This window comes from Spea bombifrons, chromosome 4 (assembly GCF_027358695.1).
Source record: "Spea bombifrons isolate aSpeBom1 chromosome 4, aSpeBom1.2.pri, whole genome shotgun sequence".
Lineage (NCBI taxonomy): Eukaryota > Metazoa > Chordata > Amphibia > Anura > Pelobatidae > Spea > Spea bombifrons.
This window is the reverse complement of record NC_071090.1, coordinates 50,239,075-50,262,188: the sequence shown is the minus strand read 5'-3', so window position 1 is coordinate 50,262,188 and position 23,114 is coordinate 50,239,075. Positions and strand designations below refer to the sequence as shown.

The 23,114-nt window shown below is 42.8% G+C and overlaps 1 protein-coding gene across 2 annotated transcripts in view; it reads left to right on the top strand.

The window, feature by feature from the left end:
* The first annotated feature begins 374 nt into the window (after positions 1–374).
* The window catches only part of ARID2 (AT-rich interaction domain 2), a 36,368-nt gene continuing 13,628 nt past the window's right edge, over positions 375–23,114 (top strand). Inside the window, exons 1-7 of one of the 2 annotated variants that reach the window (XM_053462298.1) lie at positions 375–1,163; positions 2,774–2,867; positions 3,899–3,996; positions 16,224–16,357; positions 16,963–17,181; positions 19,585–19,652; positions 21,570–21,636. In XM_053462298.1, the coding sequence (XP_053318273.1) occupies positions 1,072–1,163; positions 2,774–2,867; positions 3,899–3,996; positions 16,224–16,357; positions 16,963–17,181; positions 19,585–19,652; positions 21,570–21,636 (772 nt within the window). In that variant the 5' untranslated portion in view covers positions 375–1,071. Of the gene's footprint in view, positions 1,164–2,770; positions 2,868–3,898; positions 3,997–16,223; positions 16,358–16,962; positions 17,182–19,584; positions 19,653–21,569; positions 21,637–23,114 lie in introns of both variants that reach the window. The other variant, XM_053462297.1, reaches the window with a different exon arrangement.

Genomic DNA, 23,114 nt, shown 5'->3' with positions numbered 1-23,114 from the left:
GTTCAGGTTTTGCATTTTGCCACGATCCCTAAGGTAGTCCTCAACGGTCGGTTTCATGTTGTCGCTGTCTGCTTCGCTTACCAGCACTTGCGTCACTTTGCACACCGTCCCTACGCTGCTCAGAGCAGCTTCACTTCTATCTCCTATTGTTCCCTGCCGCGCGCGCGTTGCGGACCTGGAAGCCTGCGCGAGCACGGTGCCCCTAGCCAGGCTCCCGGGCGCGAGCACGCTGCCTTCCCTCTGCCTCGCCGGGGTGGTACGCGCGCGGCAGGTTCCAGGAGCGCGCGAAGCTCGCTGCGAGGTGCAGGCCTTTTTGTAGTTCTCGCGGCCGGCGCAAAGGGGTCGCTGTTCTGCGCTTTCTGTCCCCCTCACCAGCAGCAGGAGCAGCAGTGGCCGCCGCTGCGGCCTGAGATCTTTTTGTCTGTGAGGTAGAGTGAGGAGCGGTGAATTCCGCGGCCGCTGTAGTCGGCAGTCCCCTGCGCGGGTACATCAGCGAAAGGGCCCCGGGAGGGGGGAAATCCGGAACGGACTGCCACCGCCATCACGGACGTTAGCACCCACGGACCGGGGCCGCCGGCATAAGGCAGTTACACAAAGGGAGATAGGGAGCCCGTAGCGGCCCGGCACCAACATGCTCCGTGTCAGACAGGAACCGGCCGGCTGCCCGTGCTGAAGGTGGCGGAGACAGACAAACGAGGAGCAGCTTGCCAACCCCGGCCAGGCCGTCGCTGCTCGCCACCGCCAATCCACTTGTCGACGCTCTCTGTTTTCCCCCCCTTTCTTGTGTTCGTTGCTGTTTCCCGCGGCCTCCTCTACCTGAACTTTTCCCATCTCTTGGTGTACTGGGCTTGCCGGACCCCCGTGTCCTCCCAGCACCTCCTGTGCGGTCCATGAGCGGGCTGCCTGCTCTCCTGAGAGCCAAGGAGCGGGAGGCCGACACCCCCTGGCCTCAGAGCTGCTCCCTGTAAATAAGTGTGGGTATCCGGAGATCTCCACACCGATATCACTAATCGGTTATCTGAGGACAGCCCCGGGATCAGCTCTGTCCTCTGTGGACCTGAATCACCAAACATGTCTAACTCGACGGTCAAGTGTGAACCGAATCACCGGAGGAAGGGGCTGGCTTTTCTGGACGAGCTGCGGCAGTTCCACGAGAGTAGAGGGTGAGCTGAGCTGGGAGAAAGCTGCACATGCACCGGGACTCTATCACATGGGGGAGGGGAGCTGGACCTCACCGTGTTATTATACGGAGGGGGGTGGAATCCCGCTCACGCACGGTCTACACTCATTCTGTAGGGGTTAATCCACGCACACAAGCCTGTTGATCTAAGGGTCCTGCATATACTTTGCCCTGGAGTTGTGAACGGGTCCTAAAAGAAATAGCATAACACATACGCTCTATTAATTATTTGGCTGGTGATGCCAAACAGATAAGCACCAAAATGTCCCTCCCCCAAAGGAATATGTCCTACACACATAATGCCTGATCTTATTTACATCATTAGTGTGAGGGGAATCCCAGGATGCAACTATGAAAACACTTATTACATTGACATGGATACCTTGCCTGTATCCTCTCATGCTATAACCAGCTAGGATGTAACCATTGTAGCCCTGTGGCATGTAAATAGTTTTGGGGTGGGAATAAACTGGGCCCCATGCACAGACCCCTGATTCCTTTCAAAACTTTTTCATCCCCGCCCTTTAGAGATGCATTTAATCCATACATGGCACCTATATAGGCCTTTTACCATCTGCCTTTGGTGGCTGTCCCATTTGTGCAAGAAATTTACATGCAGACCCCCCCCCCATTTTTTGTTTAGTAGGAAAAATAAACATTAACTCACACTTACCTTTGGTTTGCCAATGTACATCCAGTTCTCTGTAGTGTAACTATTTTCATTATGATTTTACTCTGACATTTGTTCTGTTTTGTTCCTTGTTCAATGATCAATTCTTTTCTATATCCCATATGGGATCACGCCATATACGGATGTTTTATGTATGGTAGCGCATATTTCCGGCCAAGGAACCATATCTGTCAACAGTTACTGTTGGTTAACTTTATTGCTTAGGTCCTGGTCAGTCTTTAAGGTACTCTTTACCAAAGCCTAGCATATAATGTCCTCCAAGGATATGCAAAACCTGGGGAGCATGGCCTTTTACCATCAACTCTTGGCAGGGAACTCCAAGGGTTTAGCAGGTCCTCTTTGTACTGCAGCCAAAGCATTATGTTATATATATAGGTCATCTGAGAGGTGTTATGGAGGATGGAATGGCCTTAATATATTTCGTTTTAGCCACTTCTTTCTTCTTCACATTGCTCCCCAGCTTCAGGTAGTATGTTGAGTAACCTAAAGTACAGAAATGAACAAATATACTCGGGCACATCCAGCTAAGTGTAACATCCATAGCATTCCATGTGCTTCAAGTACTTCCACTGGCATTCTTCTAGAGGAGGTCCTGCTGAAATCCACATTCTGCCCATTACAGCACATCTGTAACCCCCATGTGCCTGGTCACTACTAAAAACACTGGGTAAGGCTTCCAAACTAAATGCTATGACGTCAGGACAATCATTTAGTATGTCACATTAAGGGGACACTAAGTCCTTTATATGTATAAGAAAAGTAACAGTTAATGTTGTTGGTTTTAATTCTTTAACCCCTTTATAAGGTCCGTAACTGTGTCTGAACAGGTGTTTGCTTTGGCTGTGTAAGGGTGACAGCAGCAGCAGGCCTTTACCCTCTCTTTATGTCGGGTGTCTCAGCAGGTCACGCTTCAGGAAACTACCCGCCGTTGGGGGCAGAGAGCTCGACCTGCACTCCCTCTACACGAGAGTCACCACTTTGGGAGGATTTGCCAAGGTGAGGGGCACATAGTTGTTCTTATTTGTGGCGCATTGTGGGCTGAAGCCATGCCCTGTACCCGTTTGGATGTTGTCTGCCTTCATGTATTCGCACAAATACCGCTACAGGTTAGAAGTCTGTTTACATATAGCTTCCCGGTAAAAGCCAGTGTATGATCCTTAGCTGCGTGTGTGAAGCGTGGTGCACCACTGACCCTAATGCGTGAAAAAATGCCTGGGAAATACTCCATCGGCTAGCTGCGTGTGCCTGCTCTCCAGCCTAGGGCTGGAATCATGGAAAGGCCCCGGATTTGGGGCCTTGTCATACAGTCGAAGTTTCGACGGGCCCGCTAGTTTTGGATGAGGATAGCTGCAGCCCTGATGAATGCTGCTACCGGGGGGCCGTCCTGTGTGTGTTCGTGGTGTGACGATCAGGTGTAAATGGGGTACTAAGGACCCCCGATCCGTATCCGCCCTCCCCTGCCTTCCTCCTGCACGGCCCGGCGCACAGAGCTCTCATACTGAGCACTTTCTCAGCAAGTCAAAATTAGCGGGGAAAGCCTTCACATCGGTGATCGTCCTAAAAGCTCGAAGCCTGCCCGGGCGGCCTCGCACTAACCCCTCCCTGCCATGTTTCCCGAGCACAGTGGGGGAGATGACATAAACAGCTCAGGCTGGCATCAATAGCCATCTTGTGTCTCAGTCGTTAGGGAGAAAATAAAGGTACGAAGAAAAGAATAATAAAAGGCGACGGCGATTACTGTTACAGTAACGTTAGCCGGGCGGGAGAGCGCTCCGTGTACTGCCCCCTCCCCCCGGCGCTTCAGGGCTTCCCTCCCTATCCCTGCACTTCACTCGGCTTCAGAGAGGCACCGGGGACAGGGCGAGCGCTGTCATCTATAGGGATACGGCTTTATGTTATAGGGATACGGCCTTATGAGATTGGAGTATTGTGTGTTTAGATTGTACAGAGCCATATGCACAGTCACAGCACTGCTGCTGCTTGTTACTCTTTGAAAGGTGCGATAATTGTACGTGTTTGTCTCTAAGGTATCCGAAAAGAACCAGTGGGCTGAGATAGCGGAGGATTTTAACTTCCCGAGAGGTTGTGCAAACGCTGCGTTCGCTTTGAAACAGTATTATTTACGGTAAGTGGCAGCATTTTCAATATGATAAATGGGTCAGTATTCCTCCTTAAGTAAAGTCATTTCTTTATACAATAGAGTGCAGCGAAGCCCCTGTTTGTTTGGTAGCCTTTTTATAGTTAATTTAATGCTTCATGATTAATGTTCGCTTTTGCTACTTGTTTTAAAGACTGTATATTACAAATTGTGTAGAAAACGGTATACTGTGTTGTACATAGTGTGTGTGTGTGTGTGTGTGTATATATAGCACATTTGGATGGAACATATAATTGTATTTGTATACAATATGCACGTTTGCTTATCTTTCGCCGAAATTGCTTTGCCTACAAAACTGAAGTTGATTTTATTCAATACTGTATGAGACAAGTGTGCCGTTTGGTTGAAAAGCCTAAAAAAAAGAAATGCCAAAACTTTAAGGTCTATAATGTCAGCAAGGGGATTGTCTGAGTCATTCCTCGAACACTTTTGGGTTTAGGAATCTGTTTTGTCGAATGATTTTATGCTAGTTTCATGAAATTTTACTGGAGTGTGTTTTCTGCATTGATTTCTCTTCTGCGATGTCCGTGTGAAGTTCAGTCCTGGATCACTTAGTGTGTTTATGATGTGAGTTATCCGCACGGTGTTTTTAGAACGCCGCTATTACTGGCTGGGGAAGCTCTGGAATTGCTTACACTCTCTCGCTATTGGCTGCTCTAGATTGACTAAACATGTGAGGTCGTAGCATTTCTAGAACTACGTGAACAGACTGTTTCATAAAACTTTAACGGCTTCATGTCTTACTTTAGCAGCTGAATTCTCTCCTGTTTTTGAAGATTTAAATTATTTTCCTAAACATTTTGCATCGCAAGAGCGCATACTGTGCTTGTATTATGTTGGCACCATCAAAAAATAATTAGGTACTTTTTTTAGTTCATTGGCCCAACGATACAAAATAACTTTATTTTGTTAAACAGGTTTTTCCTACCGTATGGAATCTCTGTATCATTGTTTTTAGTAAATCAGAACATGCTCTCATATCACTATTTTAGTGAAGCTTAAGATCACAGTGATAAGGCTCAGGTAATAAATATGAAGATGGGAAATTTAGTATTTTTTTGTTTTTTTTGCTGTAGGACAGAACAGTGGATTGATGCTGTATAAAGGTTGGCAAAACGGCCAAGAGTACCATTTCTTTAAATTTTTTGTCATGGTTTAGATCAGGGCTTGACAAATTTGTTTTGAATCTAGGAGCCAGCTAAAAAAGTTAGGAGCCAGGATTTTTTTTAAACTAACAAGGTTTTCAATGACAAAAATTAATGATGTCCCAAGAGAATCCCCCACTCCCTTAAATATAGGCCCGTTGGACGCCCCTGACCTAGGTGCCAGGACAAAATTCTCAGTCGTCATGGCCATTGGCGAGCCCTGGTTTAGATACTGTTTTTCACATACAGTTTGCTATAAATGAATCTGCTCTCGTTCTTAATCATTCAGCGTATTCAGATGTAATGATAATATATATTGAAAAGGAGCACCATCTTTGTGGCCACTTTCGCTTTAAACACCATGTGGCCTCTGAAGATTGTGGATGTGTCATCATATCCATGTTCTTTTTTGCATGCCTTTTGGAGGTGCTGGCCCTCAGCATTACTGGCTCCTGAACAGGGCCGGCCCTACCATGGAGCAGAGTGGGGCAATTGCTCGGGGCGGCACTTTGCCGTCCCGAGGCCTTTATCTTTTTTAAAGCGGAAGAGCGAGAGGGCGCCGAGTGATTTTCGCATACCAAGTTGTCAGTACCCGGTCGGCGCCCCTCTCTCTCCTCTGCGAGCCGTCTAGTTCGGTCTCGGTGCCGGCTTGTAATGCTGAGCGCCGGAAGATGACGTCATTTCCGGTGCTCAGCATTACAAGCCGGCACCAAGACCAAGCAGGGAGACTCACCGCAGGACTGCTGAAAGGTAAGTACAATGGGGGGGAGGTAGATGGAGGGAGAGTAAGGGTAGATAATAGGAAAGGAGGGAGAGTAAGGGTAGATAATTGGGAGGGGGGGGCCGGCATTTTAAACTTCGCCCCAGGCGGCATTATGACTTGGGCCGGCCCTGCTCCTAAAGTGATGTTACTGCTGAGTTCCAACTCTGTGGGCAAAACATTAGGAAGGTGCATGCAGACATTGCGGCTTGACTGTTGAGAGGGAGATGCTGGGTGAATAACTAAGTGGCATTACTTGGTGGAACCTAGCTTGATTGACCCTGAAGAGAGTGCTTTGGGCATGATTGCCCTTTAGAAATGTAATAAGAAATATTCAAGAAGATCTTTTCTAAATTCATCAGACTAATACATACATACATGGCAGACGCTCACAAAAGAGCAAAATCATTTTAGTATCAAAGGATATATTTTATCTACCAAGAACGCATAATGAACATTTTTTGTTGTAATCTCAAAATGTTATTGCAGTTATTCTGTTTTTAGATCGGGTATATACTAAATGTTATATCCTGTCTGCTCTTTGTACAGCGCCGCAGAGTCTGATGGCGCTATATAAAACAATAAATAATACTCTATGAAAGCCTTCTGCACTCAATTTACACAAGTGTAAATAGGTCTGGTAAATCAGTTACTCTTCTGCCAGTTATGATGGCCAGATTCTGATTCTCACCGAGTATTCATTTCCTCGTGTGCTTGGAGATCCTCTGTTGTACAAAATAATAAAATCACTAAGCTGTGCACCCATTTCTTAGCAGTGAGTTAAGCAAGAAACAAATGGCACACTTGGTGTCACGGTCAGGACTACTTGCCAAGCCGTGACTGTGTGGAGGGCGTGGGCATGAAGGGGTTAATAGCACCAGGCCTCTGGATTTACTAACTTGACCCCTTAACAAGGCATAAGCTATACCAAATTAACCCCCAAATCCTGCCTGTATCCCCCCAGGTAGTCTGCCACCACTCACGATTTTGATACCGGATTCGTGAGAGATCCGAATTAGAACATCTATCGCTATATATATATACCGTATTGGCTCGAATATAGGCCGCACTTTTTTCCCCCACTTTAAGTTTTTAAAGTGGGGGTGCGGCCTATATTCGGGGTCTAGCGCCCGACGCCCGGGACATGCAGTCCCGGGCGCCGGGCAGGCAGCGGGGTTAAGATACACATCCCCCGCAGCGGTGCAGGGGACCCGTATCCTACTGTCTGATACGCTCAGACAGCCTCCCCTGCCAGCACTTCCCATGGGGGGGGGTGGGGGTGCCGGCACGGGAGGTTATCTAAGCGTTTTACCTCTGCCCACCCCCGACTTACCGGAGCAGACTCCCGGGTGTCTTGCGGGGCCGGCGGGAGACATCTACGCAATACGCGCATGCAACTTCCGGTACCGGTACCGGAAGTTGCATACGCGTATTGCGTAGATGTCCCTCGCCGGCCCCGCAAGACACCCGGGAGTCTGCTCCGGTAAGTCGAGGAGGGGGGGGGCAGAGGAGGACAGCGGTAGCGTATCGCGGGGAGGGAGGACAGCGGCAGCGTATCGCGGGGAGGGAGGACAGCGGCAGCGTATCGCGGGGAGGGAGGACAGCGGCAGCGTATCGCGGGGAGGGAGACCAGCGGCAGCGTATCGCGGGGAGGGAGGACAGCGGCAGCGTATCTCGGGGAGGGAGGACAGCGGCAGCGTATCGCGGGGAGGGAGGCCAGCGGCAGCGTATCGCGGGGAGGGAGGACAGCGGCAGCGTATCGCGGGGAGGGAGGACAGCGGCAGCGTATCGCTGGGAGGGAGGACAGCGGCAGCGGATCTCGGGGAGGGAGGACAGCGGCAGCGTATCTCGGGGAGGGAGGACAGCGGCAGCGTATCTCGGGGAGGGAGGACAGCGGCAGCGTATCTCGGGGAGGGAGGACAGCGGCAGCGTATCGCTGGGAGGGAGGACAGCGGCAGCGTATCTCGGGGAGGGAGGACAGCGGCAGCGTATCTCGGGGAGGGAGGACAGAGTGGCAGCATGTTTTTTTTGGTGCTTTTTTAAAGAAAAAAAACTTTTTCTTTAAAAAAGCACCAAACTTTTAGGGTGCGGCCTATATATGGGGGCGGCCTATATCCGAGCCAATACGGTATATCAACCCACCCCGGGCAAACAACATATATATATATCCTGTAGAACTCAATATCAATACGGTAACGTGTTATCCTCTCTTAGGGTTCGTGGATATCAATACTAGAGCCCAAAGACAGACTTAGATTTTGAATATTTTAATAACAAAAAGACAAAGATTACACAGTGCCAGAATTACAAAAAACAAGACATACAAAATAAAAATAAAACGGCAAACGGTTCTTAAAAACAATGGGACTTAAACACAGGACCCTCACTCACGAGTTTCTCCAATAAGCAGGCCTGTGGGAACTCCTTAAGTCCAGACGGTTCTTACGATGTTGTTCCGATCAGAGTATATCATGGAGTTCTGCTTTGAGGTCGCTGCATTGTCCCTAAATCAGACTTTTGCAAGCAAACGCCCCTCTGACCACATGACTGATTATATGACACCATCCCCAAGAATCGGGTCCCATCTTTGATGTGCCAATAAGTTATGGTGGGGTAAAGGTGATGGAAACCCCTCCACTTAAACAAAGAAACTAACCACCTCTGCTGGGTTACCCTTCCATGCATCCACTACGTTATGAGTTAATCATGACACTTGGTTATTAATGTCTTAGTAGTTTTATTTAAATTCTGCTACCTATTCCTGGAAATGTGCATTGTGAATACATGTACTTTACCTTGAATACTGGTCAATAAGTATTAGAAGCGAGTGCAACGCTGTAATAATTTCATGCAAGTACAATAGTATTGCGGATTGTGTGTTTCCAAGGACTTGGCCGTGTTTCACTGAGTGTTGGTAAAACGTGCACGCCTGGGTTTGCACCTGAGTGTTGCTCCTAAATCTGTTAAGTTTGTTAGCAGCCTTGTTGCTGCATGGAAATTGCACATTAACAAGATAAAGTATATTTGTCGTTTAAAAAAACATAGAGGTAGAGAACTTAATTTTGTAATAGCCAATCACTTCTCCCATTTATAGATCAGAACACTCTACCTGATATCTGTATGTCTTCAGGACTCCTATATAGCAACTACCATAAACATTGAGCTCCATGCTGGCATTCGCATTTCACCACAGTAGAAATATATATTCCTGTGGATTTGCTGGTGATTCGGCTAGGAAAGTGTATCGATAAGTTATCCTGCCTAGGGCATACCACAAACACGTTTGAAGGTTATCCCTATATGTTCTTAGTCTAGTTGGAGTTCTTGCTATAATGTAACGTTTCTTACTCAAAATCTGTTCTGTTTTACTGGAAATTAAAAGCATTTGATTTGTAGCTGTATGTCTAAGTGTATAAATCATTTTGGGTTTGCTACACAATAATTCACGTTTTCTTCGACATGTGGAAGACTTCCCTTGAAACAGTTTTTCAAGGATTTGTGACTGTTATTTCAGAATTAATCAAGAGCCATGCAAACATTGTCCCTGATTAACAGTTTACTCCCTAGTTAGTGTTTCTGGCAAGCATGGAAATATAGTTTTCAAAATGGGACTTATAGACCCCAAAGTCTCGGGCATTTAGGTTTTCAAGCATAGCAATAAGCACATGTAAACAGTAACAAACCTAGTGCATCAGACGCCCAGGGCTGATCGTTTTTAGCACCCCTGTATGGAACAAATTATTTTAGTAACTTACAGCGTAGTGTGACGTGACTCCCCCAGCGTTAGAAACCTTGCAGTATAGAATCTTCTAGGCGGCATTTCTTTTAATCCATCATGACCAGGCATAGGCACGGACATGGTCCGTGGCAGCCTTTTTAAGTTACTTTTTTAAGTTACTGGATTCAGTGAAGGACACTATCTATCTTTCAATTTAAAACAGTACTAAATAACTCCTCCAGGTTTAAAATGGGTTAAAATGAATCATTCTATTCCCTTTAGGGCGAAAACAAAAGTGGTAATGGATAGACCGCCAAGCATACACTCTTGCCCATACACATGCTCACACACATTCATGCTTGCCCATACATATAAACATCCTAGCATACACTTGCTCTTTCATACATACTTTCCTATCTCTCTTCAGTTTCAGTGCTCCCCCGTGCAGCTTCAGCAGAGAGTGTCTAGATATGACATCATATCCTGGTGCTCAGCTTCAATAGGTGGCGCACACAGAGAGCACTGACACAGGTCTCTAGGAACAAACCTTGCACTCTCTCAATTTTGAGCCATGTAGAACTAGATCCATGATCTCCCAACTGTCTCTGCTCCTCCAGTGGCTGATAGTTCTGTCCACTGCTGGTGTCAACTGTCCGGATGATGGACACCTTGTCGACCCTGGTTGTGACTGCGGCTCCATGGCGGCAGGCACCTGGAGTGGACAAACTGAGGATTTGAGGAAAATACACATGCTAAATGCATTGTGTGTATGAAATCTGATATTCAGCAGTGAGGAATTACAGCTGAATGACAGTGGATGGAATATAGTGGTATGACATGAGATTGGATTAATGTGATAGGCCATTTGGTTCCGATGTGTCACTTGTTTAATGGGTTTAAACTGGTATAATTGCATGTTTACAACAATAGGCCTTTATTTGTGTCCAGAAAATTTGGGTAGCATGACAAATGTTCTATTTTGTTATTTATTTTTATATTTAAGTCCTATTCAGCAACTTTAAACTGAAAGCTATGTGTTTAAACACCAAATGAAAGAGTAGAATAGCTGATTGGCCTCTGAAGTGCTGCCAGTGGATATGTGAAGATTTGGAGTCTTAAACTTGGTACGTCCAGACACTGTATAATGATTTCCAACTATATGCCTTGGCTCAGGTAACCGCTCTTTCATGGCCAGGCAACCAGCAAGTTTTTGTTTTGATTATAGATTAATTTGGCAAGCTAGCTAATCGTATGAAGTCATATCATTGTGCTCAAAACGTACTCAACAACCCGTTCAGCTAGAAGTTTTGTTTTCTATCTTTGGGCTTCTCCAATTGAAGGCATTAATAAATCTGGATTAAAGGGACATTTATAGTTTCTACAATCTCACATTTAATTGGCGATCCATAATGCGAAATAATTTGTCGTTTAATCTGCATCCCGAATAACCTCCTAAAGTGTCATCAAATTAAAGGAATAGGCATTTTCTAGAACAATTCACCTAGACATATTCTGCTGGCACGGAGAAGGCTAGAGGGAACCAATATTTACATTTTTTTAAAAACATGCCTAAATATAAACCGCCCAAATAAATGTGGAAACGGTAAAAGAAAAGTTCACTTTGTGAAGAACAGAATAGTTGAGGAGTTAACAGTGGCTGGACAAAATCCAGGTAGTCATCACTGTTTTATATTGGTATTACATTATACCTTGCTGCCAAGTTCTACATAGTTGGATTAATGACTGCTTTCGTGTGCTACGCAATTTATAGAGTCAGCATAAGCATTCAACTCGCAAAATCTTTGCTGATGGTATATACAGTACTTCAGATTATGGATTCTAGTTGGATATTTCAACAGCATACAACAGGCTTGGTTGATGAAGCCACCCATTCAGGCAGCTGTAAGTCTTGTGGTTTCTTTATATTGTGTATTATGCACGTAGTGTGTATACAATAATATTCGCGTGAGCTGTTTATACATAGCAGAGAAGTATATGTTTCTGGGTCTTTTGTTGCTCCTCTGTCTCCTTGTTATCAGAAAGATGCATGGACGTCACTCCTGATCCTTTACCACCCAGGTGTATAATTTTGCACCTACGTTACACCTTTGTCTCTCTCCAGTGAAGTCACTTGAATTCAGGGGAAGGGATGATTCCCCCCCCCCCCGAGTGTATCGCCTTCCAGATTTACCGCTTTCTTTAAACGTTGTGGAGCACATATTGTGCTTTGTAGTGACCGCAATCATTTTGTCTTATATCATAGAACCTGTACATAATATATGTGTGTTAAACCCGCTATGAATGTTGTCTGTTGTATTTCTCCAAAGTAAAGTGATATATAATACGTTCAAACAACCAACCTGCAGCAGTTATCCATTGAAGCAGGGAATCGTGCCAATGTTTTCCAGTATTGTCAGTCTGCTGTTGTAGCTATTAATAATATAGTAAAAAAAGGAAGGCAGGTCCAGCACACTATTGTAAGGTAATTTTATTCAAAAACATTAATATACAATATATATAGTGTGTGTGTGTATATGTATGTATGTATGTATATATATATATATATATATATATATATATATATATATATATATATATATATATATATATATATATATATATATATATATACAAATTAGTTTTAAAAGGCCTTCTACCCAAAGCCGCTTTTACCCAAATCTCCACAAAATTAAGTGGTTTTCCCCTTTATTGCTCAAACTTGTTTTTATTTACTTATTAAGTTGATTTATCATGAGTTGAGGTATGTGCTATCCCACCCCCCTTTCTCGCCTTGATTTCCATTGAGTATCATTTTTGTTGGTGTCATTAACACTATAAAATGAATTCATGTAGCAAGTGTGTGTAGTAGATTTCTGGTCTGGAAAATAGTCACTGTTTCTAGTGCTGTATTTGCTTGATTATAAGATGACCCCCCCCAATCTGATAATTTAGGGAAAAAAAGAAAAAGCCTGAAATATAAGATGACCCTATAGGAAAAAAGTTTTACTAGTAAATATTAATTATTATTTAATAAAAAGATATGATTGAGAAAAATATTTTTGTTTTCTTTTTATTTGCCAACCTGCCCCCAGTTATGCACATCTGCCCCCAGGCTTGCCACTCTGCCTCCCTGATATACTGTTTACCCTCCTATATGCCACTCTGCCCCATGATATGCCTTTTAACCCCCTATATGCCACTCTGCCTCCAGAAATGCCTTATACCTCTGTATGCCACTGTGGCATATAGGGGGTTACAAGACATATCATGGGACAGAGTGGCAATCCCACGGGATTACGCAATGACGCTGTGTCACCCCGCTAGACCCCGCCTCCTCCATAAAATTAAAGAGGTAAGTCTGCCAGATCCGCCGATGACTTTGGGATGGCACAGTGCCGCCGGGGTCCCATGGGCAGGCCGCTCTTTCTTCTGGAGGGTCGTCTGTCACAGAGAGATCAATGATTTCCTCAACCGGCTCTGCTTCTCCGGCAGTGGGTGGGCTATCCCGGCACACGTAGACAATCTCCGCTGCTGCCGGCAGTTTCGCCGGTGCTCGGTGATAGAAGCCCCGGTGGAAGTGCCAGCTGCAGCAGCTGAGGTTACCAGACAGGAGGATCCAGGTCCCCTGCAGCGCTGCGGGGGATCTGGATCTGCATTTGCTCTGAAAGAAACTGTCTTATAATTGAGCAAATACGGTATATGTACATATGATATGCCCTGGTTTAGCACACTAATTAAGTTTTTCTGCCAAACCAGACCTCATTTACATCTTATAAGGTGATATTTGGGTGTATATATTAAATCAAAAGCTGCAGGATATTTAAAAGCAGTTTGTTTGCCACATTGCAGCTGGTCGGGGTGGGTTTGTGTGGCATATATAAGAACACAGCTGTACCTGAGAAGCGAGGGATTTCTAAGACGGGAAACATATTTATATGTTAGCCTTGCCACAAGTCTTGGCCTCCCTAAGGTGCTGTGGACTATACAGGACTGTATAGTCTCCAAATCCGTTACCCAGATGGACGCATTTAAAAACCACTTGCAACAATGTATGTTACTAAAAGTTGTGACAATGAAAGGCTTCATTTGCTGTCAGATTATTTTTTGGTGATTAGATTTGTTGGCACCCCAGTGTGCTCAGAAGTTGTTGATGGGCATGTGTTTATAGAGGTATACACTGCCACCCGCTGCCCCGTATTACTGGCCGTCTTTGGGTAAATTTGCAGAATAAGTTACATTTTGTTTCATTGATCTTTCGCCCGGCCCATCGTTTGAACTTTAGGACCTTGTCCATGGAACCTTTATCCTGCAAATACCAACAGATTACATGAGAATCTTAGGCGTCCACTTACTAAAATCGGAGCATTAAAATGTTTTTTTCTTCATAGGCTCTATTTATCCATAAATTATCAGGTTTTTTTGTTTTTTACGTTTTACTATAAATATAAGAATGTGTTTGTGAACTAAATGGCAGAGACAGATGTTATTGTAAAACAAAGACCTGGCACGGGTTGCTGAAATCGCTCTAGTCTTGTAACAGATGCATGAAGCTCAGTCCTGACCTGGAATAAATTGCTGTCTTTGTGCAAATAAAGTATTTTAAATGTTGCTAGAATCTTGCCGCCCCCCCAAATATAAATCACCAGATACGTTTTAATCGCGTATAAATATGCGTATATTACACTCTCTTTTTAGAAAGTGAAAAGTTCACTTAGTGGGGCACCTCCCGTTCCTTTGTTTTCTGTTTTGTGTGTTTCATATTTCTTTCTTTATTTTGCCCCGTGGTTTTGTTCCCTCTGCTGGGCTTAACTGATACCATCCAGCATCTGCAGTCTGGCAGCCCCTGCACAGCGTGCATAAAAACACAGGATTTCCTGCTTTCTAACCGTATCTTTCCACAGTCAAGCATCACACGCCACTGCTGCCACTACTGCAGATATAACACATATAATATAATATATATACACACAACAACACATGACCTATTACACCGTGTCCTGATTTATTCTACAAAATGCATTAACTTCGTACTGAAGTGTGAAAGCTCTCCAAGGTCGTGTGTCCAGTTGTACTCTGTGGTTTCTGTGGCAGACATTCTAAACTCCTAAATTAGCTCGTGTTCAAATAAATATGACAGTTTTTATGTATCAAAGCCTACTTGTTTAGAAACTCACAATAACATCCTACTTATAGTCTCTGGGTTACACCTAATATAGTATATTCTTGCTTGGTGCTTCATTATCTGTGAACAAAGCTTAAAGGAGACTGATGTCATTATAGCATTCAATACTTTTTCTCTCACAGAACAAACGAGTCCCCAAGTAACAGAAATATCAAGAAATTACATACTGTTTGAATTCTATGATAAATACGTTGGCAGCAAAATTCCAGCATTATGAGGTTTATCTATTGAAGAACGAGTTGCTGGGAGAGGAAATATTTTATCTTCCTAAATCATCTATGTTACACAAGGCCGCTTTGGCACTTTTTACTTGGGAAATTTAAGATTTAGCCCTTCGCAAGTCGTGGTTAATGATATACGTAAAAATCTTCCTTTTACCACCACTGTTTAGAGAATAAAGCCCAATAAGTGCATAGAGGGTTTTGGTACTTTCTATTTCTTGAAATAAAGATTTTTAATAAACATAATATAATTGTTATATTATGTTATTTTCTTCTAAATATGTTTTTGCGTCTTTGGTGTCAGGTCTGTCGCATTTGGGCTTCTGTGTTGTTGGATGGTTTTTTTTTGTTTTTTTTTTAGTGAGTGATTTTTCTTGTGGACAAAAGCAAAATTGAATGAGAGTTAACAGCTATTTGGCTGCATTCTTAATTATTCTGTAGCGTTAACCAAACGCATAATTTCTGGGTGGCTGAGTCATCAGTGAGTGAATGACGGTCTCGTCTGATTATTGGTGCCTAGTGTCTCAAGGGAAGTATTAATCAGACGTAATCCTAAGAAATCTTGACTGATGTCACTAGTGATTGCAACCGAACTTGGTCTTGCTCTGTTGCTATTTGGGAACATAATTGAGGAATCTCTAGCGGTTCCTTTCCAAAAAGTAACTTGGCAGCAGATGACCTCTTTCATCGGAGATATGCATGACATAGATGAATTCTTTACTTATCGTTCACTTGCGTATCATAGCTTTAACACTACCAAAACAAACATGTGCTACAGCAACTAATTCCTTGCTAGGAGAGTTATACTCTACAATCTTAAGTGTATTTTCCAATTTATAATGGAATGGAATTGAATTTGAATGTGTGCGTGATATACACATTATATAGTATTACCCTAACCAACCTTTAATACATGGTTTTTAATGCAAGAATTTTTAAAAGCACACAATTTGACTTTTGTGGAGGAAAAGCCTATGTAAATAGCATTTACGATGTAAGATGAAAACACATTCATTATGGAGCTAAAAATGGTTTGGTAACTTTCAAACACATGATGGTTTGTAGATTCCATCCCAACTATAGCCTGTATTATGTTCCTAAAAGAGAGTATGAAAACTCATTTTTGAACAATTTTAGTAAATTTGTGGGGTTTTTTGTCCGTATCTAGTTATTTGGAGAAATATGAGAAAGTGCATCATTTTGGAGAGGATGATGACGAAGTCCAACCTGGAAACCCCAAACCGCAGCAACCAGCGGGTGCAATACCATGTTCCTACAACTATCAGCAGCACATTGTACCAGGTAACAACAGAGCTATGCAGAAATGTTTTTTTAATGCTTTTTTGTAGAACTACATTGTATCGTTCTGCATGGACTGACTTGAAACAACCACACAGAATGATGGGTCCAGACTTTTGTTTTGTCACAAGGGATACATTTCTTGACCTACAGCAGGACAACGTGAAACAAAGTGAAATGTGTATTTGAATGCAGCATGTGGTACTCCACACAAGCCATTTGTAACTAACCACCAACCAGACTCGGTGATAGTTCAATCTTTAGCTGGGGAAATAGACCTGGAGTGACATCTGAGGTTACAGATGCTAGGTTTTTTTTCTTGTTCTTGCTTAGGTATGGGAAAAGCAAGGGTTACTTTTAGGGGTAATCTATTTTAGTGGGCATATATTAGGTATTCGGAAATGGACAGTGCAGAATTTGGACTATTTCTGTTCACACTGTTCCATGTAGTCACATATATGCTTCTACTGCTGCTTATTTAATTTGCCAAAAGAAAATGTGTACAGAGCTGTTTGACCCTGACTGCGCTCACATGTAAAATTTGGTGACAATTGTGATCATTTATGAGTCGTCTTTTTTTTTTTTTTTTTTCTTTTCTTCAATTACAGATTATCTACGACAAAGTTACGGGCTTACTATGGACTTCAACACACCAAATGATTACAACAAACTGGTGCTTTCACTTTTATCTGGACTCCCGAATGAAGTGGACTTTGCAATTAATGTGTGCACACTTCTGTCCAATGAAAGCAAGCATGTAATGCAGCTCGAGAAGGACCCCAAGATAATCACTTTGCTGCTGGCTAATGCTGGGGTGTTTGATGACAGTGAGTATAGTTTTACAAAAAACTTGCACATGTTCAACAATATACCTACTGTATTTGCTCGATTATAAGACGACCCTGATTATAAGACGACCCCCCAAAATCAAAATATTAATTTAGGAAAAAACAAAAAGCCGGAATATAAGACGACCCTTTAGGAAAAAAATATTTACTAGTAAATATTAATTCATGTAAACTATTTTTTCATATTTAATAAAAGCTATGATTGAGAAAAATATATATTTTTTTATTTGCCAACCTGCCCCCCCCCGTTATGCACATCTGCCCCAGATATAATGCCTTATACCCCCCCTATTTGTCACTCTGCCCTATGATTGTGCCTTTTAACCCTCTATATGCCACTCTGCCTCCAGAAATGCCTTATACCCTCCTAAATGCCACTGTGCCCCATGATATGCCTTTTAACCCCCTATATGCCCCTCTGCCCCATGATATGCCTTATACCCCTATATGCCACTCTGACATATAGGGGGTTAAAAGGCATATCATGGGGTTGAGAACTCTGGGGTTGAGAAGTCTGTGCCAATGCCCTATATATGAGCCGGGCCACTCCGGTATTTGAAATGCTTATGCTTTTACGTTAAATCTTTCCATGTGAAGATTTTTGGGAAGATACAGCGTTAATTTTAGAACCTGCTCATAATAAACTTTATTTTTTACTTTATTTTATTCTTTTAGGACTTTTGTCCTTTTACATTTTGCTGGAACTGGATGGTTCATCTGATGCAATATTTTTTTTACTAATCACATAGTAGAGCCAGAGTTCTCAAGAGGCCCTGGAGACCCTCTAGCGAACATTTCCAACTCTGTTATTTTTTTTAAAGGACACCGCCATCTTGCGAGTGTCAAAATCACTGGCAGTGGCGGTTGTGACCGTTTTCTGGAACGGTCACGATGTTTTGTGTATATAGTATATATATGGATAAATGTAATCAATTTGTTGCCACATGTAAATATATGTGAAATTCAGTCCTACCCCAAGAGGCTGCGTGTGCCAGTGCCTGTGTTGTTTTCTGTTTATTTTTTGTAATATGGAGGGGGTTTTTCCTTGGGGCTGGATGTGACTGCCTGCCAGTGCTTGGCCTGTTTTACTCTGGTGGATGAGTTCTTTTTTTAATATGGGGATTCAGTAGGTCTGCCAGTGCCTTCTCTGTGCCCTATTCTGCCTCGGCTAATTCCACTAAATTTCCTCCCTTACACTTAAGTGTCCGATGTGGCTGGATACGTGCCAGTGTCTACCTACTTCCATTGCCCTGCTACTACCGCAGCTGCTGCCATATCCCCTTCTTTACTCTGAGGGATCAATGAATCAATGCATGGAGAAATTGAGTCCTGTAACATGCTACTGGATGTGTGTATCAGAAGCTGCTCCCTCACAGTGTCCCTTCTCTTGCTCTGCCCAGGAACACAGCAGAGTCACGTGATTTGACGTCACTTCCCGTGACTCCGCTGGGTTCCTGGGCAGAACAAGAGAAGAGACACTGTGAGTGAGTAACACGAAGGCAGCCTTGTGGGACTGGGCTGGAAATCTGCAGTTCAGGTAAGGAGGTAGGCGGGATTGACCACGTATGTGGCGGGAGCGGGCGGGATTGACCACATGTGGCGGGAGCGGGCGGGATTGACCACATATGTGGCGGGAGCGGGCGGGATTGACCACATATGTGGCGGGAGCGGGCGGGATTGACCACATATGTGGCGGGAGCAGGCGGATTGGTCACATGTGGCGGGAGCGGGTGGGATTGACCACATATGTGGCGGGAGTGGGCGGGATTGGGCAAGATTAGGCACACACATTGCGTGAGCAGGCAGGATCGGACAAAAAATCAGCGGGAGCAGGATTAGAAAAGCAGTCCCCCGCAGGGCTCTACCCTGAACTTTGTGCAAGGGGAATGGCTGGGAAACAACATTTGTTGCCCAAAAACGAATGTGGCAAAAAACTAAAGGAAAATGTCATGTGCACCTTCTAATATCTGCCTGTAAATGTCAAGGACCGGTGAACATCCTTGGCATAGAGATGCTTCTGAAATTGAAACGTAAATATATTTTGAGGGTTTTTTTTTTTTGGAGTTGTCGCATACAAAAGTTTGAGGTTTTATTTACTTTTGCTTTTAAAGATATACAGGCTTTCTGCCTAAAGGACCTGTGGGCAACAAAATGTCTTTGCTCATCCTGCCTTCATGTCTGTATGAAATATAGCAAATCGTTTCAGAATTCTCGCGCACATTTCTGTTCATGTTATACTAATGTTACCCAATATTTTTATTTCTTTTATTTCTTTTTTTTTGGTTTTTACATAGAATATAAAACAAGCTAAAAATGTTAATTGTAATCCTTGTACCACTGAATGCTTCTAAAAAAAACTTTTGTTTTTTTACCTTTTGTTAGCTCTAGGATCTTTTTCTGCGGTGTTTGGTGACGAGTGGAAGGAGAAAACAGATAGAGATTTCATACAGGTAATTTTTAAAATTATTTTTCCCCAAAATAATGCTTTTGGAGAGTGAACACAGAATTAGAATACGCATTGTCTGTCGTAATGATTTTATAGTAATCCTTTTAAAACAGACCTCTGGAAGTTTTCCAAGTTGTTTACAAACATATTGTATATTGAAACTGTGCTGCTGCTTAATACATCAGAGCTGATGGATACAATCAATCCTCTTTAACTCCCGCTTAACAGCACAGATGAATTTTGAATCCATATGTATATGCTTAATTTGGCAATTCCTGTGGCGCCCATTTATTACAATTAACTGCCGCTTTATTTAGATTTAAATGATTTATGAGTCATCTCCTTTTGGATGCTTGAAATACTTTATAGCTTTTACAAATATAATTTTACTGCAGGTAGAAACCGCTGGCCAGCTAGTTACCAAACCTGTACTTGGCTAGTGTTTTTTTAAAAATTTTACATTTGCTTTCTTAGCCCATGATCTTGATGCTTGCATTCACCCAAAACCACAGCGTTAATCCAATTTAAGATTATTCTCTCTCAATATGTATATTTCCCACAGTTTTTATTCTCTCATCTATGTGGCACGGATTAGTTTTAATACTTTACAGTGTTCTGCTGTTAATATGTTCTCACCTCATTCCAAATTACAATTAACATTGTACCTGTGTTGTTAACTTGAAAGCTATTAGAGAAGGATTGGCCAGTAAATGTAGAAAGAAAGGAAAAGTCTATGCGTGTTTATTTACAATGAATTGAATCAAGTGTTACCACGTTCTATAACTCAGGACAAGCGATAGAGGAGAAAAATAGATTTAAAAAATATATAATCCGATATTGTACATTATTTTTCATAAATATAACATACAAGCACATTAACAAAAGGTTAATGATTATGATTATATCAACTTCAAATTGACATTCTGCTTTAAAATAAATACCTTTTGAATTTTATTGGACTGTTAACGACAAAGCAAAATTCTTGGCATAGTGTATTCCTGTTAGGGTTCTAGGACAGTTTCTGTATTCAGCATGAAGCTCCTATATTTAAAGCTCCCATTAGTGGCTCCAAGGGGTAACTGCTAGCCACCGACACCTTCTGAAAACCGAAATGCATTAAACAGCGTTTAGTGCTCATTGCTTCAAATATGAATCGGTACAGGATGGGCCTATGCACCTTGCAACCTTCATGCGTTCCTGTGATGCCTGATCTTGTGTGCTAAAGCTATTTAAGGAGACAAGTGGAGTTTGAATGATACCTTTATTGGCTAACTGAGTAAATATAGATTGCAAGCTTTCCAGACCTCTCAGGTCCCTTCATCAGGCATGTTATATAACAAGGCAAGGTTCTTTGATCAGTCAATAGTGTTAAAATCAGAGGTGGATTGGAGTCATAAAAGGAGGTGTCAGGAGGTATTCACAACTCTAATGGGGTCAGGTTGTGTGCATGTCTGGTTTGTTAATCTACAAAGTGATAATGAGATACAAATTCCCTATCCCGGTTGAGGCCAGCATTTAAAGAGTTAAATTTAAGTATTAATTTAACCTCCCATATTTTTCTATCCCTCTGAGTTTTGAACAGTCCCATCAATACAGTCAGTCTGATGTCTCTGTCCATTTTGGCAAAAATGTTCTCCCACTGGTGTCTCTGCTCTCTTGTTGATGTTGAATCTGTGTGAATTAAACCTTTTATGCAATGGCTGGCCTGTTTCACCCACGTAGAGGGCTGTTGGACACTTTGCACACATAATAAGGTAAACCACATTAGAAGATTTGCAGGAGAAGGCACCATTGATCTTATTTAAAAAAGTAGCCTGTTTGGGTACTTTTCTACAGGCACCTCTGTGGTCAGGGGACCAGCGTCCCGTAGAAACATCACCACATTTTGCCGCTGTATACAAACAGATTTTTTTTCTTCCAGTTTTGGAAGGATATCGTGGATGACAGTGAAATACGTGACCTCATATACGACAAAAGTAGATCTCAAGGTAAGTTCTCTTTAGTATTCCCACTGATATTGTGTTATCTTTACTGGGGTCTCTTAAAGGACACAGTACTATTGCCCTTTTTATTGTCAGTGCCCCACAGAATACTTCTTTACCTTTAGTTATTGCCGTTCGAGATGGGGGAGGGGTGTAATAAACACACATACACACTACCGTCCAAAGGTTTGGGGTCACTTAGAAACTTAACTGTTTTTGAAAGAAAAGCTATTTTGTTTGTTAAATAACGTGAAATGGAAGAATTACGACACAGACATTGTTAATGTTATAAAAGATGGAAACGGCAGATTTTGATAGAATAGCTTCATAGCCCTATAGAGGCCCTTTATCAGCAACCATCACTCTTGTGTTCCAATGGCACGTTGTGTTCGCGAATCCAAGTTTAAGTTTAAAAGGCTAATTGAGCATTAAAAAAACATTTTGCAATTGTTACACAGCTAGAAATGTCCTTGTTTTCCATGAAAATAACTGTGACCCCAGACGTTTGAGCAATATTGTGTATGTATTGTATATGTGTGTGAAGGTGTAGGGTGCCAAGTTCACGATGGCAGAAGTTGTGTGGGAGATTTCCACAAGGGGATAGGTGGTTGTGTGTATATTGTAGTATCAGTCTGTGTGTGTGTGTATATTGTAGTGTCAGTCCGTGTGTGTGTGTATATTGTAGTGTGTGTGTAAATGTGTAGTGCTGGAGCCAGTCTGTGAGTGTGTGTGTACAGTATAGTTCTGGAGTCTGTATGTGTATAGTGTAGTGTTAGTCAATATGTGTGTATGTATAGTGCTGGAGTCTGAGTGTGTGTACTATATTGTCAGTCTGTGTGTGTGAATGTATGTGTATACTATAGTGTTAGTTGATTTGTGTATATGTATAGGGCTGGAGTCAGTCTTTGAGTGTATACCTGTATTCTGCACGGTCAGCGTGTGTATGTGTGAATATATAGTGCCACAGTCTGCATGTCTACTGTATTGTAGCCAAAACTGCAACCAAACATATACCAAAAGTGAACGTGTGCAAAGATTGTGTGTGTATATCACAAATCCTTCCTTAGAAAACCGCAGACCCCCACTGATGCACTTCTCCCAAATGCCAAAACCGAAAGGGGATAGCGCAGGGACAGATGGGTAGGAACGCACCCGATATATGAGAGGATAAAACTCTACCCTGGATAGAGTTCTTTCTTTAATAAATACTTAAGTAAAAGACACAAAAATATCACATGCATCCCCAGCTAAAGTATACACTTAGAGGAGCCACACTGATAAAAGTGTATAGCGTAGAGAGGATATTGAATTGATTTGTTTGTATTGGACATCTGGATTTATCTTGCCGTCATTTTATTGATATGAAGCATTTGACTTTTTTACTGAGGTGTCCTAAAACCACAAACAGATTAATGTTCCTCTGTGTTGGCCCTCATGGTCTTTCCAATGTATTAGACTCAAAAGGCTTTTACATTTTCGTGTAT